Source organism: Drosophila bipectinata, unplaced genomic scaffold (genome assembly GCF_030179905.1).
Source record: "Drosophila bipectinata strain 14024-0381.07 unplaced genomic scaffold, DbipHiC1v2 scaffold_229, whole genome shotgun sequence".
Taxonomy (NCBI): Eukaryota; Metazoa; Arthropoda; class Insecta; order Diptera; family Drosophilidae; genus Drosophila; species Drosophila bipectinata.
Window position 1 is genome coordinate 1 of NW_027222875.1, and position 18,771 is coordinate 18,771.

An 18,771-nucleotide genomic window follows, 5' to 3' on the forward strand; every position below is an offset into this window, starting at 1 on the left:
AGGTGGAGGACATAACTAAATTTAAATATAATTATATACATTAATACATAATTATACAAGACGATTTGTTCTCCCAGTTTTTAACCAGAGAATCTTTTCGTCCAAGAACATCAGCCTTGTTCCGTGAAAAAAAAAGTTAAAAAACCAGTGGGAGTGAGACTTCCCAATATCAGAACCACTGACCAACCCTCCACCTCTTCTTTGGCTACTAACCCAAAAAACTAGTTTCCTCATTAACTCTTACCTATCAGAATACTAGCTGGCTACGTAGCAAACTCCCCAAGCTATATTCTGATAGTTCTTTCTTTGCATCCCATATAATAGCATTTACAGAAACTTGGTTAAATCCGGAGATCTTTAGCTCCAAGTAAGTATCCAAGTAACTTACTTTTCCAAGTAAGTACACCACTTTTACACGGGATCGATCTCAGCGAAGAGGAGGTGGAGTCCTCATTTCGGTAGACTCTACTCTTGCTTCTGAAGAGATGAAATCCCATGAGTTTGGTGACATAGAATTTATTTGCGTTAAAATCACTATGTCCGTTAAAGCTTTATACATTACATGTTCATATATACCTCCTATGTCTGAACCGCCTACATATTGGCAGCATTTGTCCGCCATTCGATACGTCTCTAATCTTATGACGGATCGTGACCAACTCGTAGCGGTGGGCGACTTTAATATCCCAGAATTAAAGTGGTCCAACGTCGATAACTCACCATCTTTGTCACTTATAACTTACCATGACTTCACCGCGGGCATGTTTGACATGTCCCTAGGTCAGATCAATCATGTTAGAAAATCGCTAGGTCGGCTTTTAGACTTATGTTTTGTATCTGATCCTGATGGTACTGCTCTCTCCAGAGCTTTTCCCCTTTCATCCCCAGAGGATCCATATCACCCCACGCTAGAGGTCTCAATCGAAACCACTCCTGGTATCGATCAGATGTCTCCGAGTGTGGTAAATAAGATTCGCTGTTTCCGTAAAGCTGATTTTCAGAAACTTAATAGCCTTATTGATACATTTGACTGGTCTAATATTCTGGCGTGCACTGATCTTAATGCCACTTTAGAAAAATTTTATTTTTTTTTAAATACATTTTTTGACTCATGTGTGCCTTGGAAATATCCGTCCGCTTCAACAAATCCTCCTTGGTTTACAAGGTGCCTCGCTAACTTAAAAAATAAAAAAAAAAAGCTTTTAAGCAAGGTGACAAGGTTTACAAGGTGCCTCGCTAACTTAAAAAATAAAAAAAATAAGCTTTTACTTAAATATAAAAAAACCTGCAGTAGTGTTGATTTCTCAAGATACCTACTAGCTCGGTCGAATTTTACCGTGCATAACGCTGAATGTTATAGGAATTATATTGACCGCTGCCGGATTCAATTTACTCAGGATCCAAAGCAGTTTTATAATTTTGTAAACACTAAGCGTAAACACGTATCTTTTTCACCCCTGCTTACGTTTGAAAATTCCTCTGCGACTTCTGATCAGGCCATTGCCGATCTATTCGCAGAATTTTTTCAAACAACTTATTCTTCCCCAAAATTGACTGATCAGCCTTACGCATATAACATTCAAGCAGCAAATCTTATTTTCTGTCCGTTTTTTTCTGAGAACAACTTATTATCTGGTGTCGGGTCAAGCAGCAAGCAACTAATTTAAGCATAATAATTAATTAGTAACTGATGTTTTGTTGGTCGCAAGCCGATTTTTTTAACGGCCGCTCGGCTTTGCTACTTCGGCGTTTAAAGTTAGCGAGCATCCGCTCGTCCTATTCTGGAAGGTTGGCGTCACTCTCGTTCGTCTTCTTACTGCGCTCACATCCTAAATTGGATTTCAAATATTGTTCATAAATCCTAATTTCATATGCGGCCTGAATAAAGTTTATAACGTTGAAATTAATTAAATTCTGATTTTTTATTTACGGCATCGAAAACTCTCGATGACCAAACATCTGGTCTTTTAAGGGTCAAACCCATTTATTCGCCAGGCCCCGATGGAGTACCAGGCTGTGTGCTAAAATACTGTGCCAGGGCTCTGTGCAAACCTCTACTTAACCTCTTTGGAAACCTCGATTTTTCCCCTTAAGTGGAAGGAATCATTTATAATTCCCCTACATAAAAAAGGGAAAAAGTCTGAGGCTGCCAACTACAGAGGCATCTGTAAGTTGTCGGCAATTCCAAAGTTATTTGAAAAATTAATTACCCCTCATTTGCAACACCTTTGCTCTTCGATTATCACTCCTTGTCAGCATGGCTTTATTAAGCGTCGCTCCACCACCACAAACTTATTGGAGTTGACATCCTTTGTCATAGATGGCTTTTGTAAGGGATATCAAACCGATGTAATTTACACAGACTTCAGCAAAGCATTTGATTCAGTTAATCACTCACTTGTTGAGTAAACTGAATATGCTGGGTTTTCCTAAAGACCTCTTAACGTGGATCTCCAGCTACCTAGATGGAAGGACACAAAGAGTCTTATTTAAAAACATACAGGTCCGTCTGGTCCGTGCTACATCCGGCGTCCCTCAAGGAAGTCATCTTGGCCCGTTATTATTTAGGCTTTTTATAAACAACTTGCCCCCTGCTTTAACGAACTCTCTAGTTCTTATGTATGCAGATGATGTAAAGCTTTGTCTTCAGTACAAATCCATCTCTGTCCAATGCAGTCTTCAGTCTGACCTTGATAACTTTCAAAAATGGTGTTTAGCTAATGATCTAATACTTAATGGGTCTAAATTCAAACATATGTCTTTTTATCGTTCTTGCCCTCTACAAGCTACTTATTCCATTAATGGGATTGCCTTAGAAAAATTAACCCAGGTTAATGATCTCGGCATCCTATTAGACATCAAACTTAAATTTGCCGACCATATTTCCTTAATGGTTAATAAGGCTAAAGGAGTCCTTGGTTTTATCAAAAGGTGGTCAAAAGAATTTAATGACCCCTATATAACCAAAAAACTATTCATTTCTTTGGTCCGTCCTATACTGGAGTACGGTTCATGTGTCTGGAGTCCCCAATATGGAGTACATCAGGACCGCATAGAATCCGTACAAAAGAATTTCCTAACATTTTCACTTAGAGGTCTAAACTGGGATGCAAATCTTCACCTTCCATCTTATAATAGTAGACTCTTACTCATAAACTTACCTAGCTTAACAAATCGTATTACCTTATTAACGGGGATGTAGATAGCCAGCATTTACTAACACGCTTAAATTTTAACATTCCTAATAGAAGGACTCGAAACTTTAGTCCTCTGTTCCTTAGCCGTTGTAGTTCGACATATGCACTGCATGACCCTTTTAGGGTATTATGTTCGAACTACAATGGTCTCTACTCTATTACATCTCTTTCCTGTCCCTCTAACTTAAAATATAGAATTTTAAATTTCCTTACTAACTCCTCTTAGCTTAATAATTAACAAATAACTTAATATATTCTAACAAATCGTTTCTTGAGCGCCCCTCGGTCGTCTGGGCCTCTAAGCTTTATGATGAATACAGGAATGCTAGCTGATGCTCTTATTGATGCACAAGCCATTTCAAAATTCTGAAAGACCGGTAAAAAAAAAAAAAAAAAAAAAAACTACATTTTTAGAAGACTATTTCAGAAAAAATAAAAAAATTTAAAAAAAATTTTAAAATTTAAAATAAAAATTTATTTTTGTTTTTGTTACATCATAAAATGTATAATGAATATATAACTTAAATAATAAAAATATATTTTAAGAAGATTATTTCAGAACCGCCTGTAAGAAACTCTCTGATGCCTCCAACTTTTACACAGTGGAAAAAACCTATCCGTGGCTTGAACTCAACAAAAACTATTTCGCAATTTGCAACGTCTGTACTGAAGCGTGTTAACGGCAATTGTTCGCTAATTTCGACTCGCATGCTTTGAAATCAAAACAAGCCTGGGTCAATGATGGATTTTCAAACTGGAAGCATGGGTCATATCGGATGAAGAAACATTCGTCAAGTGTTCTACACATCAATTGCACCGAAGCACTGGCAATGAAGAAGATGATGAAGAATAGAACGGCGGTACTAAAAATTTTCAGCACTCTAAAAACATTGGCAAAACAGGGTTTGCCTTATGAGGCGACAAGAATAACGAAAATTCCAATTTCATGGCGTTCTTGAAGGCTCACTTGGAAGACGTTCCTGAACTGAATTCCTGGGTGCAGAGAGATGGATACAGATGGCTTGATCATGAAAGTCAAAATGAAATACTCGATCTGATGGCGAAAAAATCAAAAATCATGGACGATGTAAGAAGAGCGGAGCATTTTTCGATTCTACTAGATGAAAACCCAGATGCCTCACGAATAGATAAAGATGCCTCCTTTTCCGATGATTTAGTTGCAAATGAGAATTTTATTGGATTCTTTTCAACGCCAAACACTCAAGCAAAAACTTTATTCGATCTTTTTGACAACATTCGTGAACTCGTTGCTTCTTTCACAACTAAGAGGCCAGTGCTACGACGGGGCGACCAATGTTTCTGGAAAAATTTCTGGATTGCAGGCGCGTATACGTGAGATGGAACCTCAAGCTTTGTTTGTGCACTGCAATGCCCATAACCTGAATCTTGTTGTATAAGATTCAATTGAAAAGGTACAACCAGCCAGAAAATTCATAGGGTCAATCAAGGATTTGATAAACTTTATCCGAGATTCACCAAAATGCGGTGAATGATGAACATTTGTCTTTTTTTTTTTCCTTCACTCGGAGGAAGACTACCCACTCGGGCCGAACGTGTCCTGCCGGGCCTGAGTGCATATACATACTTACGGTCCACAACGCAAGTGCATTCGCCCGCGCGTAGACTTCATACAAACATACGTTCCACAACCCAAGTGCATTTGCTCGTACATAGCTTCATACATATAGACGTTCCACAATTCCGCTACGGTTCTGAGCGCACAGTGGGACAGATCGTGTTTGCAATCTCAATATAATCGAGTTCCGAACAACACGAAGTAAATTTTATTTTCTCGCGGCGAACACGATTTATCCCACTCATGAACCCAATCATGAACTCCAGCAGCGCCGTCACAGGAGCACCCACTCCAACGAGAGAGATTTCTCACTTTCCAACGAGATTCTGAGCCTCAGTCTATTGGAAATTGCCTCAATAGCAGCTCTTCGAGGTCTTTCGGACAAATTCAATGCCCATATGCGAGCCTTTAAGAATTTGGGTTCATTAGTTCAGATCGCTGCATCATCGTCCAAGTTCTGCTTCAAAGGTTGGACCCAGCTACCCAGGCTAAGTGGGAGGAGAGTCAAAACTCCTCAAAAAGTCAATTTTTGGAAGCGTCCTGGATGGAGGCTATGGACGTGGCCATGGCTGCATACGCCCCGGGCGCTCACGTGGGAAGGTACACGTGCAAATAATAGTAGATCATCCTTTATTGTTACTAATTTGCTTCCCTCTACCTGTGCTTTATGCGGTGGATGGTCTCATATAATGTCTGTTGATGTTCTCCTGCGGTTAACTCCGTCATCGCCGCCAATAGCACGGACCTGCAGCCTAGCTTCAGATTCGATGTCTCCAGTTGGAATATTCCTGGCAATCTTTCTTTGACTGGTCCTGAATTTTTCCGTCCACAGCGCATCGACCTTCTTATCGGAGCCAGTCTATTTTATGAGCTGCAGGGTGTTGGGCAAATTAAGCTCTCAGCCGGCGTACCATTGGTGCAGAAAACCCGACTTGGATGGGTTGTGTGTGGAGGCGGTTCACATGTCCAGAGAAGATCACTCGTTTCCACTGCCCACAAGAATGTTCAGAAGCGCGAAACAATGCTGGATGATCAGTTGGATTCTCTTTTCCGCCGGTTATGGGAAATCGAAGACTGCTCCGAGCCTATTCTGATGCGGACGAAGGAGGACCTAGATTGAGATGCGCATTTCGTGCAACATGTTGCTCGGCTGGATTCCGGCGCTTACGCTGTGAGGCTTCCGTTAAAATGCGGTTCTAAGCTGCTGGGAGAATCTTACTCCCAAGCCGTTCGACGATTTTTTTCCCTCGAAAGGAAGCTCTGTTGCCGTCCTCAATTGAAGAAGCAATATGCTGCCTTTATAAAGGAGTATTCGGAGTTGAGTCATATGTCTCCCGTCCCTGCTGATAGAGGAGGAGGACAGTTCAACAATCAAGCTCAGTGTTGTTTTTGGTGGATCTGCTGTCACCACTTCTGGATATTCACTGAATGACGTGTTGATGTCTGGCCCAGTTATTCAGCCAAAGTTACTGAATATTCGGTTAAAATTCCAATGCCATCGGGTGGCCATTACTCGAGATATTTGCGTGCTATTCTGCAACTGACGTGCTATCCTGCAACTGATCACTTGCTATTTTCGTTTGAAGGGATTCAACCAACCTTAAAGCCCACTAGGCGCGGCGCTCTTTCTTCAGTCGCTCGGTTTTATGACCCAATTAGGCCTTGTCGGTCCTGTAATTGCAAAGGCGAAGATCTTTCTCCAGAAGCTGTGCCGTGAGAAGTTGTCCTGGGATAAAAGTCTTCCTCACGCTCTTCACTGCGACTGGAATATGATTTGTAGCAGCTTTGTTAGTGCGCAGCGCGTCGAATTCCCTAGATGGGGGCTAACATCGAAGTCCGAGGTGGAGGTCCTTGGATTCTGTGACGCCAGCATTGAGGCGTATGGGGCTTGCGTTTATGTCGTGTCCAAGGGCGCAGGAGTTGCGTCTTTAAAGACTGTTATAGTGGTGAAGCTGGAGTTATCGGGAGCCGAGTTGTTGGCTCGACTTATGTTGGAAGTAGCCAAGTTGAAGGTCTACGTTGGAAAGTATTTTTGCTGGTGCAATTCTGCTGTGGCTCTGTCTTGGATTCAAGAAGAATCCTCTCGCCTTAATGTTTTCGTCGCCAATCGAGTTTCGACCCTTCAGAGGCTAACTAAAGAAATGGAGTGACGGTATGTTCCCACTTCTTTGATACCAGGAGATATCCTCTATAGAGTCGTACTGGTCCCTTTTTGGATAAATTTGGTTTGTTGCGCGCAGATGGTCGGCTAAAAACTTCATTGGATTTTGATAGTCAGCATCCAATTATTTTACCTAGAAGCCATCCAGTTACGCTGGCTATAATTGTTGACTTCCATGAGCGGATCTTACGTACCAATATTGGGACCCCAATCGGTCCCAATCCACTGCTGTGGATTTTTGTGGGGGTTTTTATCATAAGCCGGAAGGGCGTAATAAGGCTCCAGTAAAATGTTAAGTCAGCGTTTTCTGTCCACAATTTCTTTTCTACAGGCTTTGAATCGGTTTATATGCCGCAGTCCTCAACTTATTTGGTCTGACAACGCAACCAACTTTGTGGGAGCCAAAAACGAGATAAAGGAGCTGCTCCGATTATTTCTAAGCGATGAGCATCAACGGGCACTGCTGGAGTTTTGCTCTATGGATTCCATCGATTGGCATTTTATTCCTCCTTGAGTTCCGCATTTCGGTGGTCTATGGGAAGCGGCGGTTAAAACCCCTAAGCACCATTTTAACCGAGATGTTGGATCTGCAGTTTTTGGATTCGAGGAGCTGGAGCTGAGAAAAGTGGTGTGCCATATTGGGGCTGTTATAAATTCACGACCCTTATTGTCTCTTTCAGAAAATCCTGCAGACCTTAATGTTCTAACCCCGGCTCATTTTTTAACTGGTGGTCCGTCAGTCAGCTTTATCGAGCCTGATGTCACAAAGCTAAACTTCAACGAGTTGGACAGCTGTCAGCGCGTGTCTTTCCTGCAGCAGTCTTTCTGGTCCCGATGGGAGGAGGAGTACCTAAACCTTCTTCAGCAGCGCTCCAAATAACGTGCTCCGGTCCTGCCTTGGCCCTGAACGATGTGGTGCAAGTAAAGAACGAGAACCCTCCTCCGATGAATAATGGAGTTTATCCCTGGTAGAGATGGAGTCTTTCAAGTGGCGGTGATTAAAACCTCATCTGGACTTACCAAGCGAGCAGTGTCTAAGCTGTGCCTGTTACCCCTTAAGGATGAAGTTGGAATAGAGGCCTCAATTGAGGGGAGAATGTCGGGTCAAGCAGCTAGTTGCTAGTTTAAGCAATTAATTTATAACTTAGGCATTGTTGGTCGCAAAGCCGACTCCCGGTCTTGTAATTCTGTAAAAAGTAATGTGCATATAATTAAGTTATTTAATTAATTAATTAAGTCCGTTAAATATATACCAGCAATGCTGTCAACATGGAATTCCCAATTCGCACAGAAGAGGCATTGAGGCCTTAGATTTTGCCTTAGGCCGCGGCATGAAGAAAGAATGTGTAAGTATAATATTTATTAATTAAATATAAAAAAATATTTAATCCCTTTTTTTTTTGCCAGACCAACGCAGTCACAAATTTATTGAAGCGCGGACCATTGACCTTTAAATATGTTATTGTTGAGGAGCTTATCGTCCAATATAACATAGACGGAGTTAGTGGGGAAAAAAAATGAAGGCCTTCTCATATTTTTATGGAGTTTTGAGTATGGAGTATGTATTTTAATTACAAATAATGTAAGCAATATCTAATTTCTATTTATTTTATTTACAGATAGTATATCTAACGTGGCTCCGGGGAACTCGCCGAAGAAAGTTTTGGGACGCGCTCTGACTTGTGTTAAAAATAATAATAACAAAAAATAAAATAAATAAATAAATTGTAAAAATAGTTTGTAATATTAATAATTTTTAATAAAGTACAAGAAAGGAAAGCTAAAACCAACATCGCCAACATCGGATATAGTTAGCCGAACCTTATGAGAATATGATAATATAACCCAATTTATTACAAGAAAAAATCCTTACATCCAAATTCCTCATTCCCCTATGAATCCCTGCTATTTCCTCTCAGATTCCTACGTGAGAGGAATCCTACCCCAGGGATTACCAAGGGTATTAAGTTTTAAATTCTCTTCGAGTTATTGCAGGAATTTTGCAGAATTCCGTGAGAATTCTTGGGGAAGTTCGAATTCCTCGATGCGAGGAACTTTTCTATGGAAATTCTTTGATAGTTTGTATGAAATATACTCCGAGGATTCCCTGGGTGGCAAAAGGTGGAATAGCATATGCCGAAGGATGCTAATATCATATCAGCATTTGACGCTAGGCGAACTCTAGGCAACGGCCGACCTCCAGTTTTAACCATGCTTATTATGACAAGCGGGATATGTCATAATGGACGACTCGTGGGTATAAGATATGAATACTCCATTGCCAAATACAAACCCAAGCGGAGAACGGAAATCCCTAAAAAAAAGTCCGAAAATGGGGTCAACGAACCAACCAAAACTTCGAAATTAGGAAATTTCTTTGGCCCGAGATGCCGCACGTTTGAACCGTCATGCTTTCAGCTTACTTTCTGCCTGTTGTGCCACAAAAAGGTACAACAGGGAGACCTACACGCAAGGAATTGCGTGCTGTACTCTCCACGTGAGGGCGGTTGAAAACAGGTAAGGTCTTGTCTCTGCCGAGGATTTTGTCTAATTTTGGAAGATGTGGAACAGCTTATGACGAAAGGTCCGTGTCCGATGTTGGGACCGGTCGACATTCCATTTTAAACCAGGCTTATATTATAAACCAGGATTTAAGCGGGATACGAATGAATGATGGACGAACCCCTTCCCGCCTACTCGTGGGTAAAAAATATTAACACTTCTTAAAAAAACCTAAAAAAAACATAGTGGAGAACGGAACATCCGAACAAAGTCAGGAAATGGGGTCAAACTCCAAGGCCCTCAAAAGCCAGGGGTTGCTGGGATGTAGAGAGTCCCTACAGAGGGGAAAGTAGGATGCCAAGGCATCTTCTTCTAATGCAGGGCTAGCCATCCACCGCACGACGTGGTGAAAAAGACCCTAGGGTCAACCTCTAAACCGCAGAGGTAAGGCTCCTACACAGACAGGAGAAGAGCAGCCGTCATCCTCATGAGGGCGGACTCATCGGGGTGGACAAGATGGGCAAGGGAGGTCCTGCCCGACTACCAATCGGCAAAGGCGGGTGTAAGAAGAAGAAGAAGGTCCAGCCGCAGCCGTTCAACCTCTCGTTCGCCGAGGTAACGAAGGAAAGAACCCTCATTGGAATTGTGAGGAGATTTAGTCTCCCCACACGCTACAGATAGCCGGGGGCAAAGGAAGGGGCCGAGGAGGCGCGAAAGCGGAAAAAGGGGGTCAACCACCGGTCATCAACCTGGCAGCCAAATGGAATGTCGCCAGGATCAGTACGGGAGGTTGGGGGGAATGTGACATCCAGTTATTGTGGGTTCCGGCGAAGGGCGAAGTAATGTTACCTGTGGGAGGACGGAATCCAAGTGGAACGTAACGGTGTCCAGTGAAGGGGTAAACGCCGCCACCCGGGGGAATCGAAGTGGAACTAAACGGTTCCCGGAACAACGATGGAACAGTAGTCGAGTGGGGGAATCAGCACGATGCGAAGGCGTGACCTAGAAAGTGTGGCGGAGTGAGAAGCAAAGGAGCAAAGGCGGGGCTGCGACGCAGAGTGCAGCGGACCCTGGAAGCCCACCAGTGCACCACATACCAGCAGCAGAGATCCGTGGCCGGACAGCGACCCGCCAACGGGAAAGTGGCGTGGTTCTGGAAGCAGGATTAACAGCAGTAGCAGAATCCAGGAGGATTATCGGACGCTCCAGTCAGTATGAAAGGAGCCCCATTGGAGTCTTTTTAGGAAGCTTGTAGCGTTGAGTTGGAGGACCGCCTGTGGAGAGTCCGCCTTTCAAGTGTTAGAGCGTTTCTAAAAAGAGTTCGGTTTGTTTGAAAGGCGGTCCTTTGGAGAGTCCGACAGCCAAACACAAGTAGAACGAGTAGACAAATAAGGCAAGGATCCATTGCTGGACTTTCCTCTAAAAACCCAGGGTCGTGTAGTCCAGTTGGTCCATTCCCGAACAGGCAGGTAGCCTTGCAAGGAAGTGAGGAAAGGATAAGTCTGGGGTATGCCGTACCGACTCCTGAAGTCACAACCAACCGGTGTGGTCCTGCGAAACAAGAAGGCCTACTTGGTATCAAACGCCCAGTGGTCACGAGACGTACAGGACAAAAGAGACAAGGACCCGTTGCGGGACGGCTTCCTCTACGAGCCTGACGAGCGTCAGAGTCGAGTAGGGCCATTCCCGAACACGGAAGGTAGCTTTGCAAGGAAGTGAAGAAAGGATAAGTCTGGCGTACGCCTTACCGATTCCTGGAATCGCAACCAACAGGCGTGGTCCTGCGAAACAAGGATCGGCTGACTCGAGGACTTGCGGCCAAGTCAAAGAACACTCCGGTCACCAGCCCCGCCACAACAAACTCGGGTTCGCCGGCGCGTATGCACGGTGTCCCGGTGTAGCGGGAGCGCGACGTATGGTCAGTCACATGGCGACTTCCAAACCTGGCACCGGAGCGTATGCACAGGGAGGCGACAGACCTCAGCCAACCTCAAATCCCGGCCCGCCGGCGCTTATGCACGGAGGTTCTCGGGAGTAGGGGGGGCGAAAGATCGTGCCAAGGGGGTGTTTCTCGGGCGGCGGCTTATCCTGAACAACCCGCAGAGGACGCTGACGACGGAGCCTGCAGAAACGGAAGGAGCAAAGAGGAAGAGAGAACGAAAGCCTTTTGTAGTGTAAAGAGGTCTCGAAATAAAGAGTGTGAAAACTTCAAGCTATTTTTATTATTTTCTGGGCTTGGGCAATCACGTCGAATCTATAAATTCGGTGGAACGGATCCGCGAAACTCTGTGAGCTAGCCGCGGCAAATTGTGGCGAGCGGAAGCAGAAAAAACAAGGATAGGGGCTCATCCCATAGGACCTTGGCGAAGGGTGGTAAACGGGAGGGACGGAGGTAGCTTCATGGAGGAGATCCTGGTGGAAGACAGCGGGCAGCAAAAGATCGACCTGATTATAGGTTGCGATGAAACGCCCATCATCATTAGTGGGGAAGCACTAAAACAAACGAGAGGGATGAGTCAATGTTCGACTTTATCCTAAGCTCAAATCTTCTGGTGGGTAACAGGGGCATAAAACCCACCTTCATAGTCAAGAACAGAAGGGAACTACTTGACGTAACTCTTTACTCAGACTCCCTAGCAGACAGGATGGGGAGTCCTGAAAAAGCACTGCTTCTCGGACCATCGATAAAAAGAATTTGTGGTCAATTTCGCCTTGAACAAGCCATGAACTTCACTCGGCTAGCAGTAAAATCATAGGAAACCAAACTGGGAGCTACATACAAGGAAAAAATAGACATATTCTTGGTGGAATCTCCAACAAGGGAAGTTAACAGGAGGTTAGCCTGGACGCCAACGTGAGCACGCTAACGTCGGCTTGCGCCAGGGCATTCAATAAGGCCTGCCCCAAAAGCAGATCGGGCAGAAGCAAGTAAAAGAAACCACCATCCAACAACCAAACCATAAAGACCAAGCTTTCGCTTGCAAACACAGAAGTACCCTGCGGTACAGCAGTCAAGGATACATACATTGGATAGTGCATTATCCTACGTATGCACTATCCTATGTATGTATCCTAATGTATCCTTCGATATCTTTAAATGGTCGTGCTAAACTTGGTCCAGGCATTAACACCACGGATGGTAGCTGGACCACGTCCAGTAACGAAACCCTAGGAAGGGGAAGCTCCCAAGAGCCAGCTCAAATACCTCTTAAGTAATACTTGTCGAAGTTGGGCGACAAACAGCTTCAAGCCCTTCAAATCTCCAGCCCAGATGGCATCTTCCCGGCCAGCGGGATTCAATCTGTGGTCATGGGTTAGGAAAATCTACATGGCAATTTTCATTGTCCCGTGACGTGGTTGCGGACGAAGGTAGTCTTTGGAAGAGCACTCCCTATGGACACACCAAGATGGACCTACACAGTCTACTGTGTACCTGTCGATCATCCCGCCCCGACAGAGTACCAGGCTGTGTGCTAAAATACTGCGCCAGGGCTCTGTGGAAACCTCTACATAGACTTTTCAACTTCTCTTTGGAAACCTCGATTTTTCCCCTTAAGTGGAAGGAATCTTGCATAAAAAATTCCCTTACATAAAAAAGAGGAAAAGTCCGATGCTGCCAACTACAGAGGCATCTCCTAATTGTCGGCAACTCCAAAGTTATTTAAAAAATTAAATACTCCTCATTTACAACACCGTTGCTTTTCGATCATCTTTCCATTTCTTCATGTCAATTTACTTTGTCATAGATGGCTTTCGAAAAAGATTGACAACGGTAGGACAACGACGTATCGGAGCAAGTCACCGCTAGATTACTGCTAGATTCATCTGTAACTGGCACTTGACCTGTCCATCGATTACTGTAATATAGTGATCAGGAATTTAATCTGCCATCGAGGGCCATTGTATAGACTTGTCATCGAAAATGGCAAGAACTTTGTTGGAGTGGGCAGGGAGGCGGTGAGATTCGCGGAGGTAATCGAGCCCGAGAGGATCCCCGCGGAGCTCTCATGTAAAGGCCGGACCAGAAAGCTCTCACATTATCCGTCAGAGGGCGGAGTCTGGGAGCGAACGATACAGTGCATGAAGAGGGGGATGCGTCACACAGTAAAGAAAGTGGGGCCGAAGGAGCACTTCTTGGAGAGTTTCCAGAGAGAGGCTGAGAGCATTGTTAGCCACCTGCGGACCAGAAAGCCCCTCTTTAACCAAATGATCTAAATAGGGAACATCTTACCTGTTATATAAAGGAAGGAGCCCCAAGGAAACAGGCGCATCGCGAGGATGCTGAGAGACCGATTCTGAGTGGTTGTTGGAGTACATCCCCACGCTGACATGGAGAGAGAAAGAGTGCCGCAGAGAGAAGCCGATTCTACGAGAAAACATAGTCTTCGTTTGTGACCCATCTGTACCAAGCGTGCGAATCATAGATGGTGATCAATCTCGCTGGATAATACGCCCCGCTTCAAAGTTGGCGGTTTTGGATTTTGAGTGAAGATGTTGTTCAACAATGTGTCTGGTCGAATGCAATATCGAATGTTATCGCAAGGAATGTCGCGGGTCAAATGCGATAACGATAGTTTAGCTTGTTATTTTCTTATCGTTTAGTATTGTGCCCCTATGGAGTAATAAAAAGAATGACGTGTAGAAAGAATGAGTTCATGAAAGGTTTGTTTGAGACTGATTTTATTGATATAAAGTTAATGGTAAATTTGACCTACGAACATATTAAACATGCCCGGACAAAATGATTTTGATGCAAATAGACTTAATGTCACCAAACTCTTGTGATTTCACCTCTTCAGAAGCAAGAGTGGAGTCTACCGAAATGAGGACTGATGTTCTTGGATCAAAATTTTTTGCCCAAAAACTGGGTGATATAGTAGGCGCCTTACATAATTATATTTAAATTTCGCTATGTCTTCCACCTTTATATCGCCTTTGGTTTTGGCTTTGATATAAGCCGAGATATCAATCTCTGAAGTGACAGGGGCAAGCCGAGAAACAAATATATGTTTATATATAACCCATCTGATGGGGGTTTCATTCACTAGGACCTGTGGTATTACTTGAAGGGATACCAGGGTGGACATATCTGACAATCAAGGGCAAGCCGAGAAAAAAATATATGTTTCGATGGAGGAATCACCTGTAAGGGTTTTGGTGTCGCAGGTACGAAAACCGCAGTATCAGTCGGTGCCGGTAGGCCGGACTGTGGAATACCCTTTTGATTGACTCTGACGGGGATTTCATTCACTAGGACCTGTAGTATCACTTGAAGGGATACCGCGTTGGACATATTAGACAAAAGCTCATTTTCCTTGTGAAATTCGGACGGCGAATTGTTCTCAGTTATAGCCCTTGTGGTGGCCAGAGATTTGAGCGGCTGCGTTATTGACAGCTGAGCAGGCTGGGCGGATCACAAGCAGCGGATTTCTTACGCTTAGTGGACTCAGTTAGCAGCTGAAGGCCGCTAATCTGAGTGTCAAGCGCACAGAGCTGATCATTGATTTTACGAAAACCAGTGATCAACTCTTTAAATCCATTCTTAGTAAAAAAAAAATTAAAAAATAATATACAAAAAGTTAAGAAACACTATTCCTTTCACCGGGAGCTTTGGAGAGTGCAAGGGAAAAATGCCGAATGAGGTATAAGACGGGGAAGAAGCAGAGCTGAGCTATGCTTGGAATTGAGTTAAAACAAATTATTTATTCGCCTCCAAATATGCGCAAATCATGCGAAGCGTTAGGGTTTGAGATAAAACGGAAGTTTCTCAAAAAATTCAATTCTCAAGCAAGTAATAACCGGTTTACCAATATTTTTCATAAACGCAAGGCGCACAAAAAAAGCATGACCGTTCGCTTAAGAGGATGAGAAAGACGTCGAAAGTACCATTAAGTGATTGTTTATAATATTTTGTAATTTAATATTAAATGCTATGACTTAACACCCCCCTTAACAAATCGTAAAATAATTATGGGTGTCGTTTTTCAACACAAGAAAATCAATCTTTAATTAACGGTGATGCAGATAGGCAGCATTTACTAGCAAGCTTAAATTTTAACGGTCCTAATAGAAATAGTAACTGAAGTCCTCTATTCCTTACGCATAGTATCCAAAGAACTACAACCCAATAGTCTTATAGTCTTATATTTAACAAGGGAAAGATTCCTTGAATTATATCCGCAATGCTTCTTCAATGCAATGAATTGATGGCAGGTGACGCAAAAGTATAACTTTATTATATCCCTAAGATATAACCAAATAGTGCCAAATTAAATAATAAATTTTGTTTATTATTATACTATAAATGATGCCACCCTGCTGTCTATGAGCAACGAATTTTAAAATACAGAAAAGTCAAAAATTGTGGGTTTAAGACATTGTTGGCTCGCATTAAGATGTGTAATTAATTATTGCTTAGATCCTTTTTGACCATCGTTCCTTTTGCATTTTTAGCTTTTTCCTTTTTAATCTGAGCGTCTCTCTTATCTACGTGCCTCTGCCAATCCTTAGACACCTGTTGAAACTCATTTATCCGTTTTTTTTTTTCCTTATCTGTTTCGGGGTCCTTACCAACTGCACTTTCATCGATTTCATCTTCATATCCAGCAGGGGGAAGGGCATTAAAATGACTATTATGAAAAGCAGAACGATTTCCATCTCGAAACCAGAATGGCTTGGATCTCTTGTACATGTGATTGTAATTTTTGAACTCGCTTCGATCCGTTTCCATATGAGAACTGAATACAATAAGAGTAAGTAGTCCGACTAAAGGAAGGGCCCCAAAAAGGGAAATTTTCTTCCAACGCCCAGCATGATTTCCTGTTGGTGCTGTAAAAATTCCAGAAAAAAAATATTAGAAACCCATTTTTGGTAATTACGATTACTTGGAGTTTTTAAAATATTAACCAATAAAAATTATCTAACTTCCACAGAATATTTTATTTTTTTATCCGAAACCGAAAAGCAAAAAAAGAGGCCGTAGCTTATACACCCTTGCAAATGTGATCGGATATAAATCATAAAGAATTTTTTTATAAAACCAATTTAAGACGTAAGTGTTCTCGCGGCGGCCGCGCAGGCGTGTTTAGAATGTTCGGTTGACCTAGCAGCAGCGGAGATAAAAGGAGTGGGGGCGACGCAAAGTCCTGCCCTACGAATCTACCGGTGCAGCAGATAGCAACAGCAGAGGACCGTGGCCGGAAGACACGAGGTGGCTCGAATGGCGACTCACTAAAGAGAATGAAGCGTGTTTCTGGAAGAGGATTAACGACAGAAGCAGAGTCTAGATGGAGAAATGCGCGCTTCAAGCCGTATATTGGAGCGAATCAGGACGAGTCTTTTTTAGTAGCTTGCAGCGTTGCATTGGAGGACCCCTTTTGGAGAGTTCAGCATTTAAAAGTTTGAGCGTTTCTATAGAGGATCTGGTATATTAAACTTAAAAAAACCCCTTTGGCCTTTGGCATGGTGTGTATGATCAGTCCATACGTTTTTGCGGGTCACGTCACTCGGTCCAAAAACTCCAACTGGTCTCCTACTCCCTTGAACTGAAACGATTAGTCTCGCACCTGCCTAGCCACTTTCGCTTAGTCCACCTGAACTGGGACTTACATCCTTGACTGTGGCTCCATGCTCCTTCCTACTCTTGGCTCTGGTACCTGCTCGCTCTCTATCTGGGGGTGGACCTTTGCACGAATCTCTTCTCGAACCCACGCGTTAAAACCAGCACGTCGTCGTCCTTGGACTCGTCAACCCACTCCGTCACCAGGGATCTCATGGTTTCTAATGTCCTATCCGCTGGTAGACCGAGTGCTCTGCAAACTTCGCTCAGCTCCTCCTTTCTTACCGTGTAAGAATGCTTTGTTACTTCTAGACTCAAGGCAATCACGTAGTGATCTAATATTTATGGTTATGGATAACTACCTTGTATTTATTTTAAAAATGTCTTGCCACTTCTAATATTGACCTTAGCCAAGGAATGTTGCAATTTCTCTAAATGCAATTTCTAAATTTTTCTCCCTTTGCAATACGATCTACGTATCGTATAGGGAGACGACCATGACCCAACTTAAGATACACGAATCACCCCCACTTTCCCTACCTTAACGACAGTAGATCGAAGTACCTTAAGGATATGGGCCAAACCGTTACAGAATTATGGCGCCCTACGTGGGGCCTCGACGCGGCTTTAATTATCCTTTAAGGAAATGCGGAAAAGAATAAATAAAGTTGCAAGGCCTTATTTCCTTTAACCTTTTTTTACCCCGAGTAGTATTTTTTTTTATATTTTATTCCAAGTCAATTCTTTAATTTTTTTTTTTTTGGATTAGGTATTTTTTTGAATTGAGATTGTTCATGCTCCTAAGCTGGAAGTATGTCCCGTTTTTAAAAAGTGAATCAAACAAACTTCTTTAGTTGCTTTAGACGTTTTTCTCTCCCCTAGTGAAGTAGATTTTTAAGAAGAGTCGTACAGCGAGGGATAAACCACGAGGGATTAAAGCTGACCCATTCAAAAATAATAGTAACCTTACCAACAGAAACAACATTAATTAATTAGCAAGAAAATAAATAAATGAAGTTTAATGCATAAGACTGGCTAGAACTATGACATTCCGCCCATGAAAAATATTTGTACATTAGCATTTGCCACAACATTTTTGGGGGCCATAAGGGGCCAATCCATGTCCATCTCCTAAAGTTCCATCGAAGTCGTTAATGGAAACCTAATCTCAACACGGAACCATTATTCTCCTTTTTAACTCCTTCATTCTCTTCGACAAAGAGGAGGCGAAAATAACGGAATTGATTTTTACATCGCACGTGTCGCGCAAACTCTACATACATAAGTGTGACCATACATAACCATATATACATAAGTGTCACCATACATAACCATACATACATAAGACCATACGAACATAAGTGTGAGTGCATACGCAAAATGAGCAAGCCCAAGTCAGCGAGCACTTCCAGTGCAGAGTCTGAAACAATGGCAAAGGGTGGCAACGCGGACAGCTTTTTGCGCTTCAGAAAGATCTTCACAATCAGTGAACTCCTAGTGAACTTTAAGAAGGACAGCACTTCTAGGAAAAATAAGCACTATTTCCAACTGCGCCTATCCAAACTCAACTTAATAAGCCAGCAATTCAACAAGAATCATCAAGAGTTTGTAAGCGCTGGCTACCCCACACACCTTTTAGATAATTTAGAGGACCAGTTCGATGAGGAATTAATCACAGCGTTCTGTTCAATATCTCCGAAACACTTTTCCCCAGTCCGCTACCAGCATGCACCGAGCAACAAGCGACGCCTGTTCC

At 43.0% G+C, this 18,771-nt stretch overlaps 1 protein-coding gene and 1 long non-coding RNA gene across 2 annotated transcripts; one reads left to right on the forward strand and one right to left on the reverse strand.

Annotated features, from left to right (window-relative positions):
* Nucleotides 1-6,440: 6,440 nt before the first annotated feature.
* On the forward strand, nucleotides 6,441-6,944 carry LOC138927361 (uncharacterized). The gene has a single exon (XM_070282695.1). It carries the CDS (start codon nucleotides 6,441-6,443, stop codon nucleotides 6,942-6,944), a length of 504 nt encoding a protein of 167 aa, XP_070138796.1.
* Nucleotides 6,945-15,726: 8,782 nt separating this feature from the next.
* Nucleotides 15,727-16,164, reverse strand: LOC138927360 (uncharacterized). Its single transcript, XR_011443874.1, has 2 exons — nucleotides 16,028-16,164; nucleotides 15,727-15,971 (listed from the first exon to the last, which is right to left on the reverse strand). It is a non-coding gene; the product is annotated as an uncharacterized lncRNA (long non-coding RNA).
* Between the last annotated feature and the right edge of the window lie 2,607 nt (nucleotides 16,165-18,771).